Source organism: Ochlerotatus camptorhynchus, unplaced genomic scaffold (assembly GCF_037179485.1).
Source record: "Ochlerotatus camptorhynchus isolate MF236.1 unplaced genomic scaffold, CSIRO-AGI_Acam_v1.1 ptg000577l, whole genome shotgun sequence".
NCBI lineage: Eukaryota > Metazoa > Arthropoda > Insecta > Diptera > Culicidae > Ochlerotatus > Ochlerotatus camptorhynchus.
The window spans coordinates 4,418,098-4,445,591 of record NW_027041058.1 but is presented as its reverse complement, the minus strand read 5'-3'; the positions used below and the strand labels follow the sequence as shown (position 1 = coordinate 4,445,591).

Here is a 27,494-nt window from a genome sequence, read left to right as displayed (position 1 = left end):
AGGATGTTTCAGAATGACACCTGATCAACTCGAAGTCTTGAAAGAGTATCATCAATATCATATTGATGAACTTCTGAATAATTTTTGAGCAACCTGAAATCATGAGAGAAGTTGAAGATCTTTAAAATAATACCTGATCAACCTGAAGTCTTGAAAAAACATAACAAAACTTCATAGAGATCCTAGAACATCTGAAGACCTTTGGAATAATTTCTTAGCATTCTTCAATCATATGAGAGAATATATGTTTGCTGTATTCGACGCAAGCGGTTTCATGAAATTCTGTGAAAATCCCGAGGAAAATTCATGGATTTCCATGAAGCAATGTACAAAATCGATTTATCTCCGTAAATATGGCTCTAATCGCGAAAAGAGGGGTGTTCAGATGCTCGAAATTTTTATATCCGGATTTCCCAGTATAAAATATTCCAAAATCTTTTATTTATCGGCTGGAGGGCCAACCAAAACTTTAAATCGATTTATCTCCGTAAATATGGCTCTAATCGCGAAAAGAGGGGTGTTCAGATGCTCGAAATTTTTATATCCGGATTTCCCAGTATAAAATATTCCAAAATATTTTATTTATCAGCTGGTGGGCCAACCAAATCTTTAAATCGATTTATCTCCGTAAATATGGCTCTAATCGCGAAAAGAGGGGTGTTCAGGTGCTCGAAATTTTTATATCCGGATTTCCCAGTATAAAATATTCCAAAATCTTTTGTTTATCGGCTGGTGAGCCAACCAAAACTTTAAATCGATTTATCTCCGTAAATATGGCTCTAATTGCGAAAAGAGGGGTGTTCAGATGCTCTAAATTTTTATATCCGGATTTCCCAGTATAAAATATTCCAAAATCTTTTATTTATCGGTTGGTGGGCCAACCAAATCTTTAAATCGATTTATCTCCGTAAATATGGCTCTAATCGCGAAAAGAGGGGTGTTCAGATGCTCGAAATTTTAACATAATATAATAAAATATAATATACTATATATAAAAACTTTTATGGAATTACCTGGGATACAATTACAAAACGCAGCTGGCAATCAAGCGCGTATTAGTAATTGTAACCCATTGCAATACTACAGATACAATCATGAAAAAAGAGCTATATATCTGTATATCTTGGTGAAAAACTATAATTATCCCCTTTTACAACTTTCGCCGGGGTCATCCTTGGTTTCTCAATATAATCTAACTTTCTACAGCAAAAGCTGCAATTGCCTGAATCTTTATTTCGGAACGACTGCAAGTACACTGCACCCCATTAACAATTTATAACCATACCTAATACCGTCTGGAACTTCATAATCTTTCGGGAAAAAATCACCTAAGATCAAAAACTGGAATCGCAGGAATCACGCTGCACTGAAAATGCTGACAGCAGCTAGAAAAAACTCAGCTAGCTAACAGACTCAAAGTTTTTAATATTTTCCCGAGTATTTTCCTAAATTTTGAACACTTCCTTTTAACCTTTCTTCAACTGCAAAGTCAATCCATTTTAGAAGCAATAATTTCAATTTAATTACCTGCAAATTCGATAACAGAGTGAGATTTCGATTCCTCACCACGTTTTCCCTTGGCCATCTGCCATCTGTCAGATTAGGCTCTGAACCATTTGGATGTGTTTTTTAAACTTTTGGTTACAGTTTGACAGATGGTAAGTTATCGATTAACCCTGGTATACCAGCATGATTATTTCTGAGAGACAAGAAGTTAGATTTTGACAACCGTGGCTGAGTTTTTAACGAAATTTTTATATAACACAGAGATTTTCGAAAATGGAAAATATCTTTCGAAATGATACTTTTAACCACACAGCTAAAAAAATGTAGTGTAAATTTCCGTTACTAAGATGCACATAAATGGAGCGTCATATATCATACAAGTTTAGATCATAGATCGTGTAAATTTATGAGACATGTCATGCAGTATTCCATATATTGTATGCAACTGTCCACTTTTGTTTGCAACATTTCTTGCAAGCTGCTAGTTTACGTGAAAAGGAAGTTTACCTGTATCAATGTTTGCATGCATGGATGTTTACATCGCCAGTAAAATTCAGAATTTTTTGGTGTGCACGAGTTGAATTTAACTCTGCAAATGGTTCACAGCCCCTCCTTCTTCTTTATATTCTTATTTTTTATGTTTTCAGTGACATCTGGGCTTTAGTGGCTTTGACTGTATGAAGCTCACCAAAAATATCCAAAGAAATTAGAAACAGAGTTCCATTCGAGTTTCAAACCCGCTCAGATATAAAACAGAATAGTCGAGCAGTTGAAAATCTGGTGCGAAATAGTGCTCGATTATTCGAATTTGATTTGAAACTGCAACTCAGCATTGCGAGAGGTGCGTTTCTGTTCTAGTTTCAAATTGAAACAGTCCTCATAAAATACAACAGCATTGCGAACGGCGTAAGCATTGCAACGGGTGCGTTTCTGTTCTAGTTTGAAATAGGCCTTTTTAATAGAACTAAGCGATCGATTCAACCTCTGCCGGTGAATAGAAGAACGTCAAAAATAGTGATGTGAGCAGAAATTCGTGCCTTGAGACAGAGGAAGCGGAACACTTTTTAACTTCTTCCTGATAAATTGATTCATCTGAGATGCTTCAAAACTTAATCTACAGTTGAAAAAATATAACTCTGTATCGTTTTTGCAAATTTGCACTACTTTGGACTCCTGTGTCAAAAATAATTGCCAAGTAGTATGTTCGAACAGGCGATAAAAAAAATAAAATTCGACTTATTTGTAAGCAGTAGTAGCTTTAAAACAGTACTGGCAACCCGCACTAATGGATTCGAGCTCTAGAAAATTTTAAAAAGCTCAATATTTAAATTTGATGACCAGTGCGAAATTTAGCGCAGGAGTCTAATTAACCACTTTGTCAAGCAGTTTTGGCGTGACTTTCTACCAGCGATTTCACAAAACTGGACCAACTAATTTCTATTTTTTTATGAAACGCACAAATTTTTGCTACTTTTCTTGTGGTTCTAGAAGAAAAATTCTCAAAATAATGTTCGAGTGGTAGTAAACGTCATGTTAACTGCTCGAATGAAGTGGTTAATTAGGTGCGAAATCTGAAATAATATCGAACAAAATAAAAATTAAATTTCCTGAACAAAAACTGAACACTTAGATAATATCAAAAACGTGATAATAGAGTATCAAACGCCATACATATTAAGATATAGGCTATATCACGTAATAAAGACTGTAGTGTGAACGGGATATTACATTTTCCTTAATTTTCCAGAAAAAAAAACTTTTCGAATATAGGAAAATCGCAAGAGATTTCACTCAGTATACTCTTAGACTGAGTAAAATTTTCGTCGATTTTCATATTCGAGCAGATTTTTCAAGAAAAACCGAGGGAGAAGCGAGTGACCTATAGGGGAGAACGGTACAAAGCACACCCCGATATGCTAGAAGCACTGTTTTTTTTTCCCTTGATTTTTTTCCGTCCATCTTCACAGCAAAAAAAAATGTAATATCGATCAACGTAATTCAAGCTGATGTATGAAATAATGATGTAATAGCAAAAAGCAGATACAATATTACATCAATGGATGTAATTTTGTTCGCAAAATCGATGTACATCGTACAATGTGATATTACACAACCGATGGATTGACCTGGTTGCATCAGTTTCGATGTAATATTCAACAACTTTTTTTGCTGTGTTGTTGTCCGTACTGACTGCCAATGCTACCGACGCTAATTGTTTTTTTTGTAATATAATGCTGATATACGGGTTTAAAGCCCTATAACAACCTTATATCGAAGATAGGGCGATTAGATGGCTATTAACGGGCTTGGTGGTTACTTGGGAAGGCAGTTCCCACACCTGGACCCTACATATCGACCCATCAACTCATAGACCGGGGACCAACGGCTTTACTTCCCTTCCCGAAGGAAGATTGCATGTCTCAGAAAATCCCGGTGAACCCAGACCTTTTGGGGTGAGAGGCAATCACACTTACCACTACACCACCGGCACAGCTGGAAATGCTGCTTGATAGGACATAAAAAAGTTACGAAAAATCCATGGAAAACGCAAATGAAAGTCAGCTGCCCTAATAACCATAAAAGAGAGCTTAACGACGTGTTCGGGGTATCACCCAAACCATTTGTGTGATAGATTACCCATCCGGGATACAGTTCGTTTATAGTATTTGTTTATTAGGGTGGTGCGTTTTGTACCATTGTCCCCTAAGTTTTGTCGATTTTGATTGAAAAACCACCAATTTTGAGTTGATCTCATCGACCGTGCAGTGCATCTCATCCCACCCTCTTTAGATGCCTTTCGTTATGCTCAAAATCGCTTGAGGCGAGAGAGCGTCCAAGTGTGTGAGAGAAACCGTAATAACATTCGCGAAAGGACATCGCCTACAATCAATCAACCGGAAAAGGAACCGCATCGCATCACCGCCAAGGAAACACCGCACACACACGCTCTCGCTCTTTCGCCACAAATTCTCTCGCAATTCCTCTCTACTTTACTCTCTCTCTGTCTCTCTCGCTCCGAAGCAAAAGCGGGAGGAAAATTCACCTCCCATCATCCTCTTTGGTGGTGGTTGATGGCATGTAGTTACAGCGCGTCGCATAGCAGCAATAGCCAGACGGAAAAATCGCCACTGCCGACCATCGGTGCCAGCCAGTGTGATGTAGAGATCAGAACGAGAAACACGACCACGAGCCATCATAAGATCTTTGAACTGAAAACCGCAGAGAAAATCTAATACCACTGCCTGCCCCTATCATAAATAGTTCTGTTTGTGTGTGTGTTTGTGAACAACCCCTCCTCAGTACGCCATAAAAAAAGCATTCGCTTCCAACTTTTTTTTTTGCCGAACAGTGTCCCAACAACCCCCAAAGCTGCAGCCGTCATCCAGACAGGATAAATTCACCTCTCCTTGCTTCGGTAAGCCGAACCTTGTGTGTCACATGGAGGTGAAAAAAGTTCCCTGAATTTTAGTGCTTAAGAAAATCGATTGCTTTGAAGTGCGACGAAAACAGTGAGCAAAGGAATAAAATATTCCCTTTCGAAATACGGTGGCTGCTTCTGGTGGTTGGTGTCTAATTTTAAAAGCAGATCATTTTCCCATCAATTAGTGCAAGTGAAGTGAGCGTGAAAGAGTGAATCGGGCGGGTGGAAAATTAAAAATAAATAACGAGAGAGAAAAAATCGATCCGGCAGGAAGCTCCCACTAGTCCCATGTGTGGAAAAAAAGGATGAAAGCCAAGGAATGGCAATCGGTGTATGAATGTTGGGTTCACGCGTGACACGAGAAGAAAGCTGAGGAAGCGCAGCAAAAGTTGTTCGAGAAGAAAAATAAGCGGATTCGAAATTTCTCTGTGATTCTTAGGTTAAAAATACGAAAAATTCAAATAGCACATACAACAACAACAAAATAAAGGCAAAAGAGTGCAAAACAGAAAGTGATTTTCCCTCGGCGAGTAAGTGACACTTGTGAGTTTTCACGCTCTCCCGTTTGAAACGAGACGAGAAAAGCGGACATAGAAAATAAATCTAATTGAAAGAGAATCCTCTGTGATCATTACCGAAGGGCAGCCATGACGACCGCCAGTGCACAGCAGCCGGCAATGGCCTCCTCCAGCGCCGCAAACACCCAGCGGATGGGTTCGATAGTGCTCAAAAGCCTCTCGATCCTGCTGGGGTTGTTCTTCATCTTTATCGGACTGATGAAACTCACGCCGCACATTAGCAAGGATCTGCATCGGGATTTGGTAAGTTTGGTCTGAGAATGTTGTTGCCTACCGTTGGATATGTGTGTGGGTGTGGCGCAATCGACGACGATGTAAACACTACTAGTCAACCGACTGTTTACGATGTATATGTACTAGGTTTAGGTGGAGCACCCTTTTTTACGTTCTGGTTACATTCTGGTGCGGTTGAGTACGAAAGATGTTGTTTTTCATAACTCTAAGCGATGCCATGAACAGGTTATATGGCAGGAGGAGGTGGCAGGAGTAATTTCCTGTTTTTCTCAAAGTGTAATTTAATTATGCTGTTCCTTGATGTTCGTCTTACAATGCATAATTCATGGCGATGGTGTAATTCAGTTGAATTATTCATCTAGAGACTTTGATATGAATAAATAATATGCATGTGTACCGCACGTTTCATAGAGATATCCGGTTTTGTTCATCTTTTTGACGTCGTCATGGAAGGCAAATGTTATTATTATGGTCATGAAGAGCAGTTATCAAAAAAAAAAAATACAGTGCCTTCACGTTTTGGGCAACACGACTTCCTAAGTTATGTTTAATCCCAGTTTTCTGCCAATGCTTTTTTTGGATAATTTTAATACATTACCAGCTATATCTTATCCCTAAGATTTGATAATATCATCACTATCGTGGCCAGGGAGGCAGCTACCCATCCTTTTATATTAATTTCATTTTAATTTACAGCCGAGGGGGCGACTCTTTCTGCGATGCAGGAATGATTTTGTTTTGCTGTGGTTAACTGCGCGCACGCTGAGTACACACTTAGAAAAAAAAATCATGTAAATTTAGGTGCTCTGAAAGTGACATATACGAGCGTCAATTTTGACATAAATTTGAGTCACAACAGACGCGAAATATAGCTCAATCAAGTGTACTTTTCGTTGAGCAACGAGCTTTTCAGTCACGGAGCCCTTAATAAATATTACATTAACACTTAGTTTTTTCTACCGAGCTCGACTGTGCAAATCTCGGTAAAAAAAGTTTCATTGAGATCTCAGCAAAAGTGACATTTGATTGCTGACTTTCGGAAAAAGCTTAGCTGAATCTCAGCTAACGCATGAAATGTTTGCTGAGATCTAAGCAAAACTTGTTTTGCCGAAATTTGCACAGCTGAGCTCGGTAAAAGAAAACTAAGTGTGTGACATGTTTGTTTACGTCTCATCGTTTATGTCAAAGACGGATTCCGTCACATGTAAAATAAGTTATTTCTGAGTGTGTACACACTAAGTTATTTCTACCGAGCTCGGCTGTGCAAATCTCGGCAAAAAAAGTTGCACTGAGATCTCAGCAAACATTTCATTTGTTTGCTGAGATTCAGCTAAGCATTATCCTAGACTCAGCAATCAAATCCGGAGAACTTTGAGATTTGGGCGTAATTGCTTTTGTAAACAAACATGTCAATCACCGATTTTTCGTGAGTAAAAGAACAATCTTGCAAACAAACTATACCAAATGATAGAGAAACCATTCATCTACCTGTTTGTGTTGTTAATTTTTTATACGCGAGAAATCGGCAAATTATGTGTTTGTTTACAAAAGCAATTACGCCCTAATCTCCAAGTTCTCCGGAAATGTCACTTTTGCTGAGATCTCAGTGAAACTTATTTTTACCGAGATTTGCACAACCGAGCTCGGTAGAAAAAACTAAGTGTGTAGATAGAAAGAAGATTGATGTCTGAAGATTTCCTACAAAAAGTTGAAGTGCGATACAAGGAGATGCGAAAAATGATAGAAGATTTTTCAAAGATTCATTCGCTAGTGTGTCACCCACTTCGTTTTCAGCTCATGCACTACCTCGATGCAATTAATGCACCCCGCATTTTCAGTGAAAGTCGGTTGCCTCTCCATGTCATTACATTTATTGTTCGATGGATTTTATGAATGTAAAGAAAGCAAAAAATACGCTTTTTTGTTAATAACAAGAAGTCACTGTATTCAGTATTGCACAAATGAGCTAACCTACCAGAACTCATATACAGTCAACTCTCCACAACTCGATGTCCACTAGCTCGATATCGAGTTATAGAACCATAGTAAACATTAATTTCATGGCTACTGTGATAGCGATTTTGTATGGGATTGTTACTGGATAATTCTATAACTCGATGGTCCCTTGAATATTGAGTTGTAGATAGTTCACTGTACTAGTGCACTGAGTAAAGCTTGGTTTAAAGTAAATTTGGACGCAGATGTCAATGTACCACCGCGCCCCTAGTGATCGGAGCCAGAAACTTTTGAAAACAGTTACTGGTGAAAAATTTATCAAAATTGATCAACGCATTTCAAAGCTACATACAATGGAGCTTTAAATACGAAAATAAACTAAGAATCAGCTACTAAGGTTTATTACAGAGTACTAAACCTAAGTAGCTACACACCAAATTATTTCGGAACATTTCGCGAAAAAAGTGCATTTAATTTTTATGCAATTCTTAATATTATCCATACTGGGATCGCAGTAGGCCGCACTTGAAAGCTGACGTGTTTTTCTTTTGCTGCGTATTTTTCGCCAGTGAATTAAACATTTTTTGCTTTAATTTTTTTAATTTGTGTGCTGAAATTTAGTTTCAAGTATTCATAAAGTTATCATTTAGTGATATATCGTGTTTTGTCTGTCTCCAAAATATACGACGTAGCTTCAGTTCCATTGTTCGGTGTCGATTTTCATTGCCTCCCAGGAGCCCGGTTCTCCGAGTTTGGATGCTACACTTTCGGCTTGTATTTCTATTGAGAGATCGGTCCGGTTGGTGAATTAGCCCGGGAATGTGTTGATAATGTGTCCGTTGCGAGTTTTGGTGGTGATTCGGTGGCCGACGTTGCCGTGAATCAGCAAGTTTTCCGCTTGCAAAAGTGCTCGGGTGCTTGTCTCTCGCCGGTGTCGGAGATTGCGAGCAATATGAAAGATGCCTCGCTGGATACGCCCAAGACTGGACGGGTGGTAGTTGGTGGCCGCGAACTGTTCCTGGGGAAAGCACTAGACGCGAACCTCCTCCCAGATGACCATGGCAATGTAAATTTGTGTTCGTTGAAGGAAGTATTACGACGACAAAAGTGCATCACGAAATGAGATGCAAAACTTAGAGAAAATCAAAACTACGGAACCCATTGGAGGATCAAACTAACATGGTGAGACCAGTCCAAATACATTTTAGAATTTGAAAAACAAAACATAAACTAAATACCAGAAGAATATTTTTGAACCTAGAAGCGTGTATGTAATACCAATCAAATCCATTTGATAACGATGATGCATACATGCGGGGCTTATTGTAAGTGAAAGTAACCTCGGAATGGGCGTGACTCTCGAGACATTCTGAAATGGGTTGCTGGATCTGCAATAGAGCTATCATTTTCTAACTCCCGGACTAAAGCTGTCTACAATGACCATAAATGCAACACTGTAGAGAGAGTTCTTCCATAATAACACTGCCGGCCAGTGGGAGTTAGAGGGAATACACACACTCATTGATAATATTATCCATACTGAACTGCTTGTTTCAAATATTTGAATATCTCAAACATATCTTTACATACCAAGAAACCAAAAGTTCTTTTTTTTTTGTTTATTAATTTATTTGATAAGGCTCAACCGAATTAACTTTACAGAGCCGAGGATTCTTGGTCACTATACAATACATCTTAAAACTATAGTCAAAAGGTACAACACAATAAACACTTTATCTTCCGCTATCCAAAAAGCCTCATTCATCAGAACTGGAGCCGCTTCTAGTAGTTTCATTGAATGGCAGTTACGCCAACGAGGGTCAGAGCGCGTCCATTGCAGCAATGGACGCAAAACGTGGTCATCTCTCACACACTCATCACGAAACGGTTGCTTTCCAAAGTCGACGACGCATCGACCGAAAGAACTGCTGATGAAGAACAATGAAGAGGACCACACAATGGTTGCTGCCGAGAAAACAGACGATCGCGTGGCACACATCGAGAGTGGCCTGCTTTTGTCGACAGCCGAGTAAACACTGAAACCAAAAGTTCTGATGAAAGGCTATTTGATGTTTAAGCAGCTTGGTTGAAGGTGGTCTACAGAATTCTAAGCACCCTCATTTTTAAGTCGTTATAAGAACTTGAAAGTTCTGGTCCCATAATTTGAGAGCATTCTAAGCAGCTTCTGGAGGAACTTGAACAGCACTTTTTTATAATAAGTTTAAAAAAAGGTTTTTTGTCCTCTACACCAATTTTATATTTGGTTCGCACTTTTATGAAAGTTAATTCTAAAGTCAGGTCTTAACGCGTATTGATTTATCAGCATTAGTAGTAGAGAATTAGAGTATTAGATAATTAAACCCAGTTCATCTACGTGAGAGCCCCAGCACGAACCACTACGTCTCCTGAGATATATTAAAGTAAGCTGTTGTCCCGCCTACTGTTAGAGTTTTCAATGCCAGCTGACTGACTTGAATACGAAACACAACACCTTGATGAATTTTAAATTGGTGTTTGCCCGCAGCGTATTCCAACACACTTTTGGCGCAGTGCTTAGTGTTCATAGATCGCATGCCAAATACACGGATTTGAATCTAGGAAATTTGCGCTTTATTTTTATTCTTTTTTATTTTTTGGATAGAATATTGATGCAATGCATAAATATAAGAACAATTATTTATTTGAGCCACTGATCGTTTCATATTCACATACATGAAACTTTGTTACTAACAAACTTTCAAGTTGCTAAGAAGTTCCGCAGGGAACTTTTTAGAAGCTTTAAAGTTGCTAAGAAATTCCACTGAGAACTTGTTCAGAACTTTGTTGCGGCCATGTTTTCAGTCTTGCCTGAAGTTCATAAAAAAAAAGTGCTTATTGCAAGGGGTATTCAACTGGTATTCTGCACACCTTAATCCGTGCCGAGTAATTCAGCTGTACCGAAAGCTGTGCCAAGTGCTATGCCGAACGTAGTTTCAATCGAAGTGTGCCTATCAATGTGTCAATAGTCCATGAGTTTGGCAACCCCGAGAGTTATGACTTTTTTTATTGTGTGTACATTCATTTGCATTCAGCTTCCCTTCATTCTCATTAGTGCGTTTGCGGATCAGGAGGTGGAAGAGAAAGTGGAAGCCATCAAACCTGTACTGTGTTCAACCCATCCACCATATTCCGGCTCGATGTCCCTACTGTTGGTTTCTTGCAGATGTACAGGAACAAAGGCGTAACCCGATCGATGATGGATGAAATTGCCACCTGCTCTCTGTCAAATTATTCCCGACTAAAGTAGCTCAGACTTCGAACGGGCGAGAATTCAATCCCACTCTAGGAGCAACATCCTCGGGCCTGTTTTTAATAAAGCCTCAAATCAAATTTTCAGTAATGAGCAAGGCCTTACAGTTGACCGACCGGTAGACCAGCCATCGTTCTGGGGTCCCTTGATACGAGTTTTTTTTTTCCTATGTTGGGGACATAATACCACCACGACCATTACTTTGATCTATTGTGGTGTATCCTCTTTTTATTTATGCCATAACGTAGCGGTAAGCCACTATTGTTTGAGTAACTACCACTACTGTTGTAAGCAATCATCCCCAGCAGGTAATACATTCCTTATGAAATTTATTACCTGATTGGGAGCAGCAGCCCAGATTTCCCAAGGTCTCATCAGACCCTTATCAAGATATCTGCATCGTTTATGAAATAGTGCAACACAGTCACACAGCAAATGTTCAGAGCTTTCACTCTTTAAGTTACAAAAGCGACATTTATCTTCATGAAGTTTACCAATGATTTTCAGGTGATATTTACAAGGACAGTGTCCTGTTATCAAACCAGTGTATGTACTCAAATCTTTTTTTGAAAGATTAAGTAAGTTTTGTGTATGAAAAGCGTTCGGCTTTATAAAACGTTTAGATTGCCGAGAATTTAAGGTACTGGTCCAGTTGTACTGTACCTTTGTTTTTTCCCAGTTTTTTTAGCTCCATTTTTAAAGCACAAAAAGAAAGTCCAAAGAATGGTTCAGGACCGATGAATTTCGTGGATGACCCTATTTTTGCCAATTGATCAGCTTTTTCGTTTCCTTCGATTCCACAATGACCAGGAACCCAATAAAGGTTACCCGTATTTCGACAGGACAGTTGCTGCAATAGTTTAGTACATTCCCACACCAGTTTTGACGTGTAAGTTTTTGATTTCAAAGCATTCAGCGCCGCTTGACTATCTGAACAAATGCATATATTCGCATTTTTATAGTTTCTTTTTATGCAAATCGCTGCACATTCTAAGATGGCATATATTTCAGCTTGAAATACTGTCGGCCAATTTCCCATGGACACCGAAAAGTTAACCCCAGGGCCGGTAATACCAGCCCCGACCATATTATCTTGTTTCGAGCCATCTGTATAAAAGATTAATGATCCAGGACTAATATTGAGTCTTCCTGCAATCCCAGTCAACGCGAGTCACACCAGGAACTTGGAAATTATGGTTGAAATAATGTCGCTTTAGCATGCAATCTTCGTTCATCAATATTAATGGACTTATCTTAAACTCTTTTAGAATGCTCAAATGTCCAATAAGATCTCCATCGAAGACATTCATGGACCGTTTGAGCCTTAGAGCACTTTTCTCTGCATCCAGTTGAATAAATTGATGAAGAGGAAGGATATTGAGTAAAGCATCCAAGGCTGTAGAGGGAGTACTACGCATTGCTCCAGTTATGGAAATAGTAGCAAGCCTTTGTAGCTTGTTTAGTTTGACTTGTGCCGTTTATTGCTTAGTTTTCGGCCACCATATAAGTGAGGCGTAGGTAATCCTGGGTTTAACTATAGCCGAGTATATCCAGTGTATCATATTTGGCTTCAGACCCCATTTTTTTCCAAAAGTTCTTTTGCAGGTCCAAAAAGCATTTGTTGCTTTTCCTATTTGTTGATCAATATGTTTGTTCCAGCAGAGTTTACTATCTAAAGTTACTCCTAAAAACTTTACTTCTAAAGATAGTGACAGCTTTACGTCTCCTAGTTTAAGATCATTGATAGAGATTTTACGTCTTTTAGTAAAAGGTACAATAGTTGTTTTTGTAGGATTGATATTCAATCCCTCATCTTTGCACCACGATAGTGTGAATTTTAATGCTTTTTTCATTCTTTCGGAAACAACTTTATCGAATTTTCCACGGTCTATAATGACAATGTCATCCGCAAACCCAATTATTTCGAATCCTTGGTGCTTTAGTTTTATAAGAAGGTCATCAACAACTAGGGACCACAGAAGGGGAGAAAGAACACCTCCTTGAGGACAGCCTTTTACAGCTGTTACTTTCACTACTGAATCTCCTAGATTAGCTGATATTTCTCTTTTGGATAGCATTTCTACAACCCAGTTGATTATGTTTTTATTAAAACCACGATTTCTCATGGCGCTTATCATCGACGTGAAAGATGCATTATCAAATGCACCTTCAATATCAAGAAACGTTGCTAGTAGAATGTCCTTAGCCGCAAAGGATTTTTCTATTTTATTAATAAGAGTATGAAGAGCTGTTATTGCTGACTTGCCTGACTGGTAAGCAAATTGTGTCTTACATAATGGTTTATTAAGAAGTATTTCTGATTTGACATATTCATCTATGAGTTTTTCCATTAATTTCAAAAATAATGATGACAAGCTTATTGGTCTAAATGATTTTGGTGAAGATTTATCTCTTTTGTTCGCCTTTGGTATGAATACCACTCGGACTTGTCGCCATTTTTTTGGGATGTATCTCAATAAGAAACTAGACTTGACCAATTTAACTAAAACAGAAATTATTATAGATTTACAATTTTGAATATGTGCTGGAAAAATTCCATCTGGGCCAGGGGATTTGAAAGAACTAAAAGAATCTATCGCCCATTCAATTCTTGAGTTTGTAAATATTCTAATGGCAAAGTTTTCAGCCTCTTCATTTGACATTTCTAGCCCACATAGTGAGACATTTGTTTCGGTAGATCTATCACGTTCACCACGGTCTGAAGATGTGGCATTTTGCATGCAATCATGATTTTGTAGTTGATCATCAGTAGGAAGGGACCCTGGATAATGGGTTTGCATCATCAGTTCCAGAGTTTCTTTTGAGTTTTCAGTAAAATGTCCGTCAGTCTTTTTGAGAGTTCCAAGACCGTTAGAATGATCTTTTGAGAGAACTTTTTGAAGTCTTGCAGTTTCAGGAGTGCTTTCTATGTTTTCACACATGTGTCTCCAATCTTTCCGCTTGGATCTTCTTATTTCTCTGTTATATTCAGTTAACGCCTCTTTATATTGAGACCAGTTTGAAGAAAATTTTGCACGGTTGAATAGTTTCCTAGCTTTTTTCCGTAATTTTTCTAATCTATCATTCCACCAGGAAACATCTCTATTAGTCGAGCGCTCCTTTGTAGGACAACTGGCATTGTAAGCCTGATTCATGTTAGTTATTAAGTCATTAGCAACTTTTTCTAGCTTTGTAATGGTATCAATATTATTGAAAATGGGTTCATGTTGACTCTTCATAATTGTGCTATATAGTTCGAGGATCTTTATAAACCTCCTTCAGTATTTCATTAGCCTTAAATTCAAACATAATTTGTTTATGATCAGATAAAGAAATTTCGTCTGATACATGCCAATTTACTATTCGATCAGAAAGTATTGAACTACAAAGAGTAAGGTCCAAAACTTCTTCCCTTATCGCATTAACAAATGTCGGGGAGTTACATATGTCAATATTATGTTGTGAAATGAAATCAAATAGACAATCACCCCTTTTGTTGATTCCGGAGCTGCTCCATATCGTATGATGGGCGTTTGCATCACATCCGATGATAAAAGCCTTATTTTGGTTTCTGCAATCCAGGTCTGATGGAATATGTGGGGTTAATACCTATACCTTCCCCCAGCAGTACTGGGACTTCATTCAAAACTATATGGACATCCCTATAAAGTTCTGTGGATATCCCATCGTAGCCAATATCAATTGAGACCAATGACTGCGAAAGTGTATAAACTAACGTTCATTGTCTCTAGGTTTGTTTTTGATTTTAATGATCACGGAATTCAACCAGTTTGCACCATAGGTAGCTTTTGACCAACCGTCGGTCACTGGAGGTAACCAGTTTTAGTCGTCTTGACTGCGACAAGACCCTCTCGACCAGCCATGGTGTGAATGAACTAGATTGAAGTCAATCCCGAATAGAAGCTGTTCTGGATGAAATCACGAGCCACTGGGAATTTAGTTGTTAATCGAATGAGATGTATTGAGTTTTGCTAGATTTAAAGAGATTCACGGTTCAGAGAAAACTTAGAGATTTTTTCTGAGCAATCCTCGAAACCTGTTTATCGTTCTTAAATTATTGATTGATTCGTTGTTTTACCTGTTTTGTATATGACAATAAATTCTCTCACTAGCTTCACTTTTAAGTAAACAAAGTATTCAACCGAGTAGTCAACCTTAGCAACGATTGGCAAAACGTCAACACTCAACAGTGATGCCATTTTATGTGATATCGTTTGGTTCCTACTAGTCAAAGTGTGCCCTATCGTGCCGAATAGTGTGCCGTGCTGTGTTTTGGCACAGTGTGCAGAATTGATTACCCCTTGGCTTATTGATGCTTTTTGGAACTTTTTTTGAATTTCAAGTTGCTACTTGGAACTTGGAAGAAGTTAATGAAACTTCGTAGAAGTTGAGAAAATTTCCAAGAAATAAAATAAAATTTCTTTATGAAATGGAGTTTACCCCTCAGATTGCTCGAGACATTGTTATTTTTTTACCATCTCAAAAAAAGTTTAAAAAGGCAGTAAATTTTTAAAATTTTGGCTGCTGGTTGATCATATTTTTAAGGTGTATGAGCATAGGTGCCAAGTTAGGGTGGAATGGCAAAGAGGAAATTCAAATATTCCATACTTGGTGTCAAAAAAGCCTGCTACAATTAATTACATTACCATTAGTAGAAAACAAAAGCTACCCGATATAACAGTCACTTTAGGAAACCAGATCGTAGAAAAGTGTGATAGAGTCAGGGATCTAGGTGTTATTTTGGACTCAAAACTTACTTTCACCGATCATTATAACACAATTATTAACAGAGCTAACAACATGCTTGGTTTCATAAAACGTTTCTGCTATAACTTTCACGATCCGTATACGATTAAAACATTGTACATTGCTTATGTAAGATCGATATTAGAATATTGCAGCATAGTTTGGTCACCTTTTTCAATCACACACGAAGAAAGAATAGAGTCCGTTCAAAAGCAGTTTCTATTGTATGCACTCCGCAAGTTAGGTTGGACTGTATTTCCTCTGCCATCTTACACAGCTCGGTGTATGCTCATAAATATCCAAACATTAAAAAAGCGTCGTGAATTTGCTATGATTTCTTTCGTAAACGATATCGTATCACATCGAATTGATTCAATAGAACTATTGTCATCCTTAAATTTATATACACCATCTAGGCATTTACGAAATAGAAATATATTTGCTACAAATCGTCATCGTACGAATTATGCCAAATTTGGACCCTTGAACCAAATGATGGATACATATAATAAGCACTGCGATAACATTGACTTTACAATGACAAAAACCAAATTAAAGCAATATTTTAATTCGTCGCATAACGTCAACTAGAAGTAATGTTTTAACTTGTTCTTAAGACATATTATAAAAAATATAAACATAGACAAAATTGTAAAAATAGCACTTTAGACAACAATTGTAAAACGGTCTACACTGATTGACGACAAATAAATAAACTTTGTCCTTGTCTTGCTTTTGTCCTTGTCTATGGTCTTGCTTTGTATCGTCCTGTTTATCTTCGTCCTGCTTGTTGTCCATGTTTGGTTGCTTTTCAAGCTGGATATTTGCTTCAGATTCTAAATTGATGTGAAGCGCATTCTCTATCCGATGTGTGGCGTCCATGTCAATAGGTTTCAAATCGATTGATTTAACGAAATTTGTTAACTCACCCATGGTGGGTTTTGCCTTTCCATTTGGATAGGCAAAAACACAAAGTCAGTTTTATTTCAACCATTATTGTCGATGCGCTCCAAAAAAGCCGAGTAGTACTGCAATTTATTTGGTTGAGATTGAGTAAAATAATGGCTAAGACTCAGCTAATAGAACAGAAACTGAAGCACTAAGATACTATTCAAAACTAATGGTGATGGCTTGATTGAATAGTGAAAAAGCTATGCCATGGAAAGTTAGTGTGTTTCACGGTGTCTCTGGAAGAAAAACTTATTTTAAAAAAATCAGAATCGCTAAAACACCCACCAAACAAAAGCTTAGGGTTACTTTTTTTTATATGGAAATGTTTAGTTCTAGTTCTAGAACAATTTTCATTTTTTGTTTTGTATTTTTCAGTGTAAATCATGTTAAAACATTTACTCTCTTGGCCAGGGATGGATTGCTCTTTCGGGGACTTTTTCATTATATTTTTTAAATATAGAATGCTTGCGTTAAATTTCCGCATCATATAACGCTCTCAAGTGTACCTTCAGTGAAAATATTGAGCGTGGCTTTGCAGCTATTTTAAGATAAAAAAAATTATGAAAAAGTCCCAAATGAGCGATCCATCCTTACTCTCGACCATTGAAGCTCAACAAATATATGGAAAATTGACTCCCGATAGAAAGTTTTGATACTAGCCTCAAACAAAAGAGGAGCACATATGATTTCGTTTGGGGGTGTTTTAGCGATACTGATTTTTTTTATAATAATGTTATCCTACCACAGACACCGTGCTTTGTTTGCCAAATAGCTTTTGGCACTCTTATGCCCCTTGACATTCTCAGCTGTATCAACATCAATTTTAGGATGTATTGTGGATTGGTTAGTAAGTTTGTTAGATTATTTAGTTTTTGATACATCAACGATACAATTCTACGTTACGTCAAAGACGTTTCTAAAGCAATCACGATGAACGACACATCGCCGTGCGTCATCAATCAGCAAAACTAAGTGATTATTTTTCAAGCAAAAACCGAACAGGAATGGATCGCTCTTTAGAGCATCATTCGGTTGGTTGGTTGGTTGTCTTTATTAGGGAGATTTTCAGTCAGACGCTGGTTCATCTCCGGAGAGCATTATTCATTATTTTTTAATATAGATCATATATATCAAAATTTTCGCACCGTGAAGCAACACTCAAGTGAATATTCAGTGAAAACACAGACTGTGGCTCATGGGTGCGATACTTTTGAAGTTTAGCCCTCCATATTAAAAAGTTATGAACAATGCTCCAAAGAGCGATCCATCCCTGCCAACGAAAATGTTTCAAATAGATGAAAATTACCTACCACAAACCACGGGAGCAACGAAACATAAAGCCGGCTGGTGGCAAGCGAACAAAACATTTCAACCATCTACAAGCCATCACCGTCCGTCAACGGTTAACCGAAAAGTAATGTCTTATTTATTTGGTTTGGTTGCGCTGGGAAAATTCGGTTCACTCTAGTGTCAACGCAGACATTTTTGCGCTTCCACCAACTAAATATACCCGCATACATACCTAATTTCCAACATGAATATGAAGTTCGATCATTGTCGTATTTTTTTCTGCCGGCCAGACACCATCAGGAAGGCATTTCGCGAGTATATAGGAATCACCTGATAGGGAAAAACCGAGCATGTGATCTTCAGTGGGACAGAATCGGAGAAACAATGTTGTCAAGCACGGTTTTCAGCGCGTGAAAAGTGCAACATTGCGCGAGATTCTGAGGTTATATCTCATCAGTCGTTGGAAATTTGTGCACCACAGAGAGTGGACAGTTCCACGTTGGCAGAATCGCGTGTCGGCAGACGGACTGCTCGCGGCTTGCTATTTTCAGTTCAAATCTAATTTTATCTTGCGCGTCCCGACGTTATCAAGCCGAACAGTACTCGTCGGTAGTTTTTTTTTATTTGGGGAAAATGTAACTGATTTATAAGAGTAGGCTGTTAGTACTACAGACACTGTCCTGCACATCCTAGTTAACTGTGATTTTTTTTCACTTTTGTAATGGGGGTGGATATTTCAAATAACGCTACCGCAATCTTCTTAAACTTTGCGACACACCCTGTGTCCATCGTGTTGACACTGAAAAGATTTAATTTATGTGTCATTTTACACTCGTAATGAGCCGTGAATGACTAGAGAATAGATTTGTAGAAATTTTTGTTATAGCAGGCATGTGCTGGGTAGGAGGGGCAGCGTAGGTGAATTGCCAACCAGTGGATATATGACACAAACCTAATTTTATGATCTTCTCATTCCTAGTGAAGGAACTCGGTCAAATTCTCTAGAGAGTTATAAACAAATTATCGTAAAAAATAGAAAATATTTAATTGAAATTTCCCACCAAATAAACTGTGTCGGACTAATGTTTACAGAGGCATCAAAATTTAGCTATCAGTACAATAGTCTATTTGGGTTATCTATGGTAATGGATCATTGAAGATGCTGAGGTTTTGACAGCACCGTACTGTGGCTACCACAGTATTTTACATTGGTTCGTCCGTATACAGTAGCGCCAAATGAAAGCTGTGGTGGGTTCAAAACTCAGCCATCTAAAATGATCCATTAACATCAAACAAAAATCACATATTCTCTCAAGTATCTTGGGCATCTCCAGTGGAGCAAAGAGCCGCCATCATGGAAGACTTCCTACTGACCTGCCATTAGCCTCTGCAGCGAAACGGAGCGTAGCGATATGGTTCACACAAGATCTACCGGCGTGGAATCATGCCTGTTGCCCCTCCGACGGCAGTCGATCTTCTCCTGTATCCGAATCAGAATAATATTGCACAGAACTTTAAAAACAATGCACTGAAACACGATGCCATGATTGGGATCTTCATTAAGACGCCCTGCATCCAGTCGACCAAAAAAGTTGACCAGATATTACAGAATCTGATGCAACATTTGTGCGTACAGTAAAATCCAACCAGTCACCGGCCACCAGTGGCGCTGTTGTCGTAGCGCTGATAGAAAATGTAAACAGCTGTCAAACGCGACTCGCGTTAGAATTTTCACTTTTGAAATTGAAAATTCGCCTTTTTCTGTACGTTTTGGTGATCAAAAAGCTTATCAAATCATAGGAAAAGTAGTATTCTATGAAATGGTAAGTGACTTCAAGTATATTATTGCTTGCAATCAGGGAAAAGTTGATTTTTAGACTACGTAAACGCAAGCTACACTGCTAAAAATTGACTTCGTTGTTGCAGGATCGGTGGCTTAATCCGGGATGCAACGAGGAAAAATTTCCACTTTTTCGGGTTCCAAACTCGGGGTGCAACAAGTTTGCGCAGTGGAGAAAGGTCACCACTGTTTACAGAACAGGGAAAGAGCGATAATGCTACCATCATTTTGTTGAAGCAGACTTTGTTGAATATAAGTCCCAAAGTTTGTTGTCGTGAGGTAATTTGAGATGAATTTTATGTGGCCGCTTCCCGGGAAATTTGCAGCTCTAACCTATTACCAACCGGTGAACACTCGTGTTTATTTCAGTTACCGTGTGGGCGTGTGGACGTTATTTGTGATGAGCCCCGGTCCCTTTCAAATTGTATCATTATTTATGTACGGTCCATACATTTGAAATGACGTTTCACATTCATCTAGTGATAACCGATTCTCATTCGAATTATCGATTAATCGATTAACGAACCGAAAAGTAAAATATTTGTAATCGGTTATATCATGCCGATATAAGCATTAACTTCTCCAGAGGATCATCACCGATCGTTTCAAACATGTGCTGCACTCTCATTGGTGGAAAAATGGCAGTACAGCGAACAAAAAAAATCGATTAGTTGTTAATCGAGTAATTAGAAAATAGGACACCTTTGATTTTGGTGTGTTTGTTTTGATCAAAATGAGCGCAAAATTTCATCTCTACCGAGGGGGCAGTAAAACCACAAAATTACCTTGAATACCGGGGGCAGTGCTGAGATTTGTCATTGTCACTGACAGACTTTTGCGCGATATTGACTAAATTGTTCGTCACATAGTCACTGACAGACTTGATCCTCAAAAAAACCTTCGTCAAAATCTCATTCATTTTTTCGTCAATGACAAATATTCACCTGGTAACAAAAAGTGTAATTTAGTACATTATGTGTCACATTATTGTTATCCAAGTAGCTCAGGACGAAAATACTTGTTCACTAAAATGGATCCATGTAATTGTTTTGCTCAAGTCATTTAATTTCGTTACAAATTTGGCTAATAAATAAATCTGCACATGTTCGTCACTGACAGCATTGTCATTGACAATTGACATGGTTTGCCTTGACTATGACTGTTAGCTCCAATGAGTGACCAAAGCAGAATTGTCAATATCACCGTGTACTGTCGAGATTTTGCAGCACTGACCGGGGGTATTCATTGGATGAAAGGGACCGTGAAAGAGGACACTAAAATAGAAAGTTTTTCTTGCGACAGTTTCATCTTAGTATTCATCTTTGCTATTACCCTCAATTCTTGGTCTGCTGCTGATCTACTGGTATAGCCCAGTCACACAATGTGCTAGGTCTCTAAATCCGCTAGCACGGAGTCTCCAACATAATCCAGTATGTATATCCAGCAGACTGACTTGGACGTCGATTTCGGGATGGGAAACTGAAATCATACAAAATATAACCTAAATAATATCGGCGCATCAAAAACCGCATTTTCATTGTCTTTCAATGACATTGCAATGAAAATTAACATAACATTACATAATTCGACAAAATTCCTACATGTATCATCCATAATAATGATCACATTTCACACATTTGAACCGGCTGTCATAAATTTATCACCATCGACTAGTATTATTTCCCGCCAATAGTGACGCATAAGTTTCACATGGATTCTACTATAAAGGCTGACTAAAAATAAATTGGTACACCCCTCGTGTGCCACGTTGGGAATAGAAAATCTTTGACAATGTTTTGTTTACACTTTTGTAGAGAACAACTGGTGCAAGTTTGATCAAAGTAGTCGATCGCGTTCAGAAATAACGTCAAATGGAACTCGAAATAAGAAAAAAAAACATTGTGCACAAACACCTGGAAAATCTAAACATGCTGTAAACATCTGAACCAGCACATGAAGCAGAATTCCGTGGCCAAAAAGCGTGCAAGGCTCTTGTGCGACCATGTTTTGACGAAACACAAGGGTTGCACTTTGCTCGATGACGAAATATACGTCAAACTCGATTTTAAGCAGCCTCCCGGTCAAAAGTTTTACATCGCGACTGGACGTGGGGATGTGCCGGGAAGATTCAAGTTCTTGTTTGCCGACAAGTTCGCGAAGTAGGCCATGCTTTGGAAGCGATTTGCAGTTGTAACATCCCAAGTTTACATCGAAGAATGCTTGAAAAAGCGTGTATTGCCGTTCATCCGCCATCATAGAGGCAAAATCAACTTTTGGCTCGATTTGGCCAGCTGCCACTACTCCGAAGTGGTTCTGGCATAGAGGTAACTCTAAGACTAGGAGGTCCCGAAGAAACGTGCTTTTTGGCTCAGCTCTAGTACTCTCTTCGGTCCCAAGCTAATCGATGCACCCCTCGAAACATAGGAAAATCCACGAACCCCTCATTTTATCTGTAAAACTTTCATAGCGAATCAAAACAAACATAGTGTAGTACTAGAATTTTGGCTAGAATGGGGTACGTTAATCGATTTGCTTGGGACCAATAGGCTAGTAAAGTAGTGAACCAATTTTAAATCGTTAGTTTCCACCGGTTGGTTCTGGAGTGGTATGCTGCCAACAAGATCGATTTTGTCCCCAAGCTAATAAATCCTCCGAATTGCCCGGAATTTCGACCAATCGAAAAATACTGGGCAATTTCAAAGCAGCGACTTCGACGAACCGGCGGGCAGCCAAGGACATCCAGCACATGCGGGCAAAATGGAAGAAATGCGGTGATTCCGTGTCCATTTCCACTGTGTAGGCGCTGATGGGCTCAATCAAGAGCCTGAACTGAAGAAATGTTACCATCAACTTTGAAGTTTTGATAAAAGTACTGTAAACCAACCATTAATAGACTTTTTTAAACATAAACGGGTGTTTGATTCTTACCTTGTATGCATAGGGTTTGTTTTGTTGTTTATTTTTATTTCGATTGACAGTTCTAACAGTAAATTAAAAAATTCTCACATATAACAAAAAAAATCATCTTACTTACACAAACAAATCGCACCAATACGAACATGCCCTTTTGATAGTCTTGATGTAGAAAATAATTACATTTTGTTTATCTACGTGTGGGCTTTGTAATCTACATAAAAAGAGTAATTGGGTTGTTTAGGGGTATTGAAATAAATACATATTCGTAATCAACATTTAAAATAGAACAAAAATCAAAAATTCATCTATTTTTCTGGACTGGAACTATTTTAAATAAGTGCGATTACATTCATAAAAAATATCTTCTTAGTGCCCCTCGTTGGGACTTAAAAAGGGGTCGAGCTGTCTACCAATAGATTTAGTGTCAAACACTTAATAATTAAATCTTAATTTAAAAATCGATATGAATGTCTATGCTGCTGCTCTTCGCATGTCCGTCCCATAACAAAAATCAGCAAATCGAGAAAATAGCATTTTAAGAATCCTGATGAATGTGGGCGTCTTAGTGGAATACCTGTATAATGAGAGAGAGAAGGATTAGTATTTTCCATTTAATTCCACTACTTTATTTGCTTATCCTTGACAGATACGCGTATTTCGTCTACAATGTGCAGACTTCTTCAGTGTCTTGTACTAATACTCGAGTATTAGTACAAGACACTGAAGAAGTCTGCACATTGTAGACGATATACGCGTATCTGTCAAGGATAAGCAAATAAAGTATTGGAATTAAATGGAAAATACTAATCCTTCTCTCTCTCAGCATTTTAAGTTTGATTCGCTTGCTTCTTATATGTGATGGTAGCATTGGGCGATCTTGAAACAAGAATCGATCTTAATGAATCGATTCATTTTTTTTAAATAATCGATTCGCCAATTTAATCAATCATTTTGAATCGATCTTTTTGAATCGATCTTTTGAATCGATTCATTTTTCAAAATGACACAAAAATGTTTCAAATATAACAGATCATAGGAAAGTTGGTGTATGTTAACGCCAAGTTCAGTCTAAATTTGATAGGGTTAACTACCCAATTTCCGGCCTATTAAGCACAACCTGCACTTAGTATTTCTTAATCTAGCGCAGTTTAGCAGCAAACGGAATTTACTGATGGCTTCCAAATTTATTTACCTTTCCGTACGTACCGAAATATTTGATAAAGAGAAACCAATCGTTGAGATATTGTTAAAAGTCTAACACTGCTTCTTGACGCCCAACTCGGCCTACGGATTCTTATCTCGGCCTAAGGCATTGAAACGCCAATGAATTTACTTCGGCCTATCGGATGAAGATAAAGATTGATTCGGTTGGAGCGCTTCTTTTGTTTTTAGGAATAATGGGTGCAAACATTCATATCACGCGTTCTCATTGACTTCGTTCGGAAGCTTATTAACTAAAGTATCGTACCAAACGCATAATTGAGTTGTTTACTCTGAAATCATCGATTTGTTTGAAGTTTTCTGGTCAATAGGACCGAAATGGGCGATTATGCCGAAGTAGTTCTCTACCCTATTACGTTACATAAGCTATCTTGTTATGACATTTTACTTATAATAGTCATTTAGTGTGATGATTGATATCATTTAGAAGTAAATTGTATAGTACGTACGCAGTAAAAGTTGTGAGTGTAACATGCATACAGGGGTTACTCAAAATAACTAGGATAGGCAAATTTTTGGTCAACTTTGGAGTCTTGTAACTTCGTCAAATATGATACGATTTTAAATCTCCCAAGAGCATTTGACTGGAAAATTAATATTGTTTTAAGATGTAGCCACGAAAATAATCCTGATCACCGGATACCGGAGATAATCTGGGTTTCCGAAGGTCTTGTCTAACTTGCTAAATTTTTTGATGAGATTTTATATATGATGCTGGTTAAAAATATATATTTTTAGTTGATACAAAGAAAGAAGAACAATTTCTAAAGCAAATCATATTCCAAGAACTAAAATCGGCCTATAATCATCCGAGATATGGTCATTTCCCTGGAATCGGTTCTGGTGGAGGGTTCTGAATGCGAGCAGATCATTTAATCACTCAAAACATGCCGTGCGACAGCTCTTTCTTCATGGTTTCTCGTCAATTTTCTATAATTCCATAGACTTAAAGTGAAACATTGACCACATTGGCCGCTCTCGGCGCCACTAGGATACCCTCGGGAGAACCTGTAGCAGAGGACAATTGATTTCTTACTCAAAAACATGCCGTGCGACAGCTCTTTCTTCATGGATTTTCATGAATATTCTTTCTATAGACTTAAAGTGTATCATTGACCACATTGGCCGCTCTCGGAACCACTGGGATGCCCCGGGATAACCTGTAGCAGAGGACACTTGCGTTTTAACTCAAAACCATGCCGTGCGACAGCTCTTTCTTCATGGATTTTAATGAAAACCCCTCACCGACCCTCTCCAATTGGGGAATTTGGTAAAGAAAGATGATCAAACCGATTTTTACCTTTCTTAAAAGTTGTCATTGCTCGCTTTCTACTCTCTATATACAATTTTCACACTGCCGTACTCTAACGAAACTATCAACTCTATACTTTCATCTCCTCATCTATCGTATAAAAATAACCACTTTAGTCTGTTATTTGAAATTAAATTTTTTGATTGACGGTTTCCCGAAACTGCTCAAATAAGTGATTGTAAAATTTCACTTATTTCTACATATCTCAGGAACCAAATGTCAAATAGGGTTCTTTATTTTTTTTTAAATGTATCGTTTTTTATACATCATCTGAAAGAGCTTCATTTTCTGAGCATAGCGATATATTTTTTCAAAAACATACACTTTCATCTCGATTTTTAAATCAATATTTAAAGCAAAATATTAACTTCACTGTTTGACACTAAACTAACAAACTGACAGCTCGCTCCCATGCAAAGTGTCACCGAGGGGCCCTAAGGTGGTAATTTTTGCAAATGTAATCGTTCTTATTTAAAATAGTTCCAGCAACCGGTGAACACTCGTGTTTATTTCAGTTACCTTGGGGACGTAATTTGTGATTAGCCCCGGTCTCTTTCAAATCGTATCGTTATTTATGTACGGTCCTTATATTTTAAATGACGTTTCACATTCATCTAGTGATGGCCGATTTTCATTCGAATAATCGATTAATCGATTAACGAACCGAAAAGTAAAATATTTGTAATCGGTTATATCATGCCGATATAAGCATTAACATCTCCAGAGGATCATCACCGATCGTTTCAAACATGTGCTGCACTCTCATTGGTGGAAAAATGGCAGCACAGCGAACCAAAAAATAATCGATTAGATGTTAATCGAGTAATTAAAAAATGGGACATCTCTGATTTTCGTGTGATTGTTTTAATAAAAATGAGCGTAAAATTTCATCTCTACCAAGGGGGCAGCAAAACCACAAAAATTACCTTGAATACGGGTGTATTCATTGGATGAAAGGGACCGTGAAAGAGGACACTAAAATAGAAAGTTTTTCTTCCGACAGTTTCATCTTAGTATTCATCTTTGGTTCCAGTGTACCAAAATTGATGAAATTTTGGATTTGGGTTCTTTTTTTAATGCAGATACGAATATCCATTTACCTCAATACCCTTAAAGAACCCAATCAGGATTCGATGGGAGTTATACACCAACAAAAAAGGTACAAAATTACTCTTATGGTCATTTCTACGTAACCAAATGTCTGATCGGGATAAAATGTAATAGGGTTCAATGAGAGTTAAATACAAACAAAATGGAATAAGCTGCATTCAAATCAGTTCATCCATCTCCGGGAAAAGTGAGTGAGTTTCTCTGCTTTATAGAAAAATTTCACTGTTTTGGTTATATCTCCGGAACCAAATGTCTGATCGGAATAAAATTAAAATGTAAGTTTGAGTGAGTGATCAAATTGGCATATCCAAAAAGTGAGGGAGTTTTCCAGTTTGATTGCAAAATTTAACTTATTTGCTCATATCTCCGGTACCAAATCTCTGTTCCAGATAAAATACAATAGGATATAATGAGAGTCAGTTACAAATAAAATGGAACTTGTTGCATTCAAATCGGTTAAGCCATCTCCGAGAAAAATTTGTGAGTTTCTCTGTTTTCATGTAAAACTTATCTATTTTGGTCAAATCTCCGGCACCAAATGTTTGATCGGGATATAAATCAATAGAGGTCTATAAAAAATCTGATATTAATAACTTTTAGGGATTAAAATCAATAAAGCTGTATGGGAGCCAGATGCAAACAAAATGCAAGCAGTTGCACTTGAATTGATCAAGCCTTCTCCGAGAAAAGGGAAGGGAGTATAACTCTTTTACTTGTTTTTTTTTTTCTTCTTTTTTGCTCATATCTCCAGAACCACTAGCCGATCGGAATAAACTCTCATAAGGTTTTACCAGAGCCCAAAACACACAAACATGTTACGATCTCGTCGAGCTGAGGCTGTGTTCCATTTAGTGAATTTTCCCTTAAATTTGACACGAAAATAAATTATAATGTTCTAAAATACCTCTGATGTTGATCTTCCGATTTTCGAGAAAGTGTTTGTTAAAATTAATTTCTGGTCTATCAGAAATAAGTCTAGTACAATAGCAGGTTTATTTGAAAATTTTACATCTGTCAAAATTAAGTGAAAATTGAAAAATTCACCAAATGGAACAGTCGATTGATATATGACACTTAACCCTCCGGGCCTTAGATCGAAAATG

General features: G+C 37.8%; 1 protein-coding gene across 1 annotated transcript in view; it reads left to right on the top strand.

Moving 5' to 3' along the window:
- Window positions 1-4,659: 4,659 nt before the first annotated feature.
- LOC135713746 (novel acetylcholine receptor chaperone) overlaps window positions 4,660-27,494 on the top strand; it is a 50,185-nt gene continuing 27,350 nt past the window's right edge. Inside the window, exon 1 of the mRNA XM_065236977.1 lies at window positions 4,660-5,748. Within this exon, the coding sequence (XP_065093049.1) occupies window positions 5,575-5,748 (174 nt within the window). The 5' untranslated portion in view covers window positions 4,660-5,574. The remainder of the gene's footprint in view (window positions 5,749-27,494) is intronic.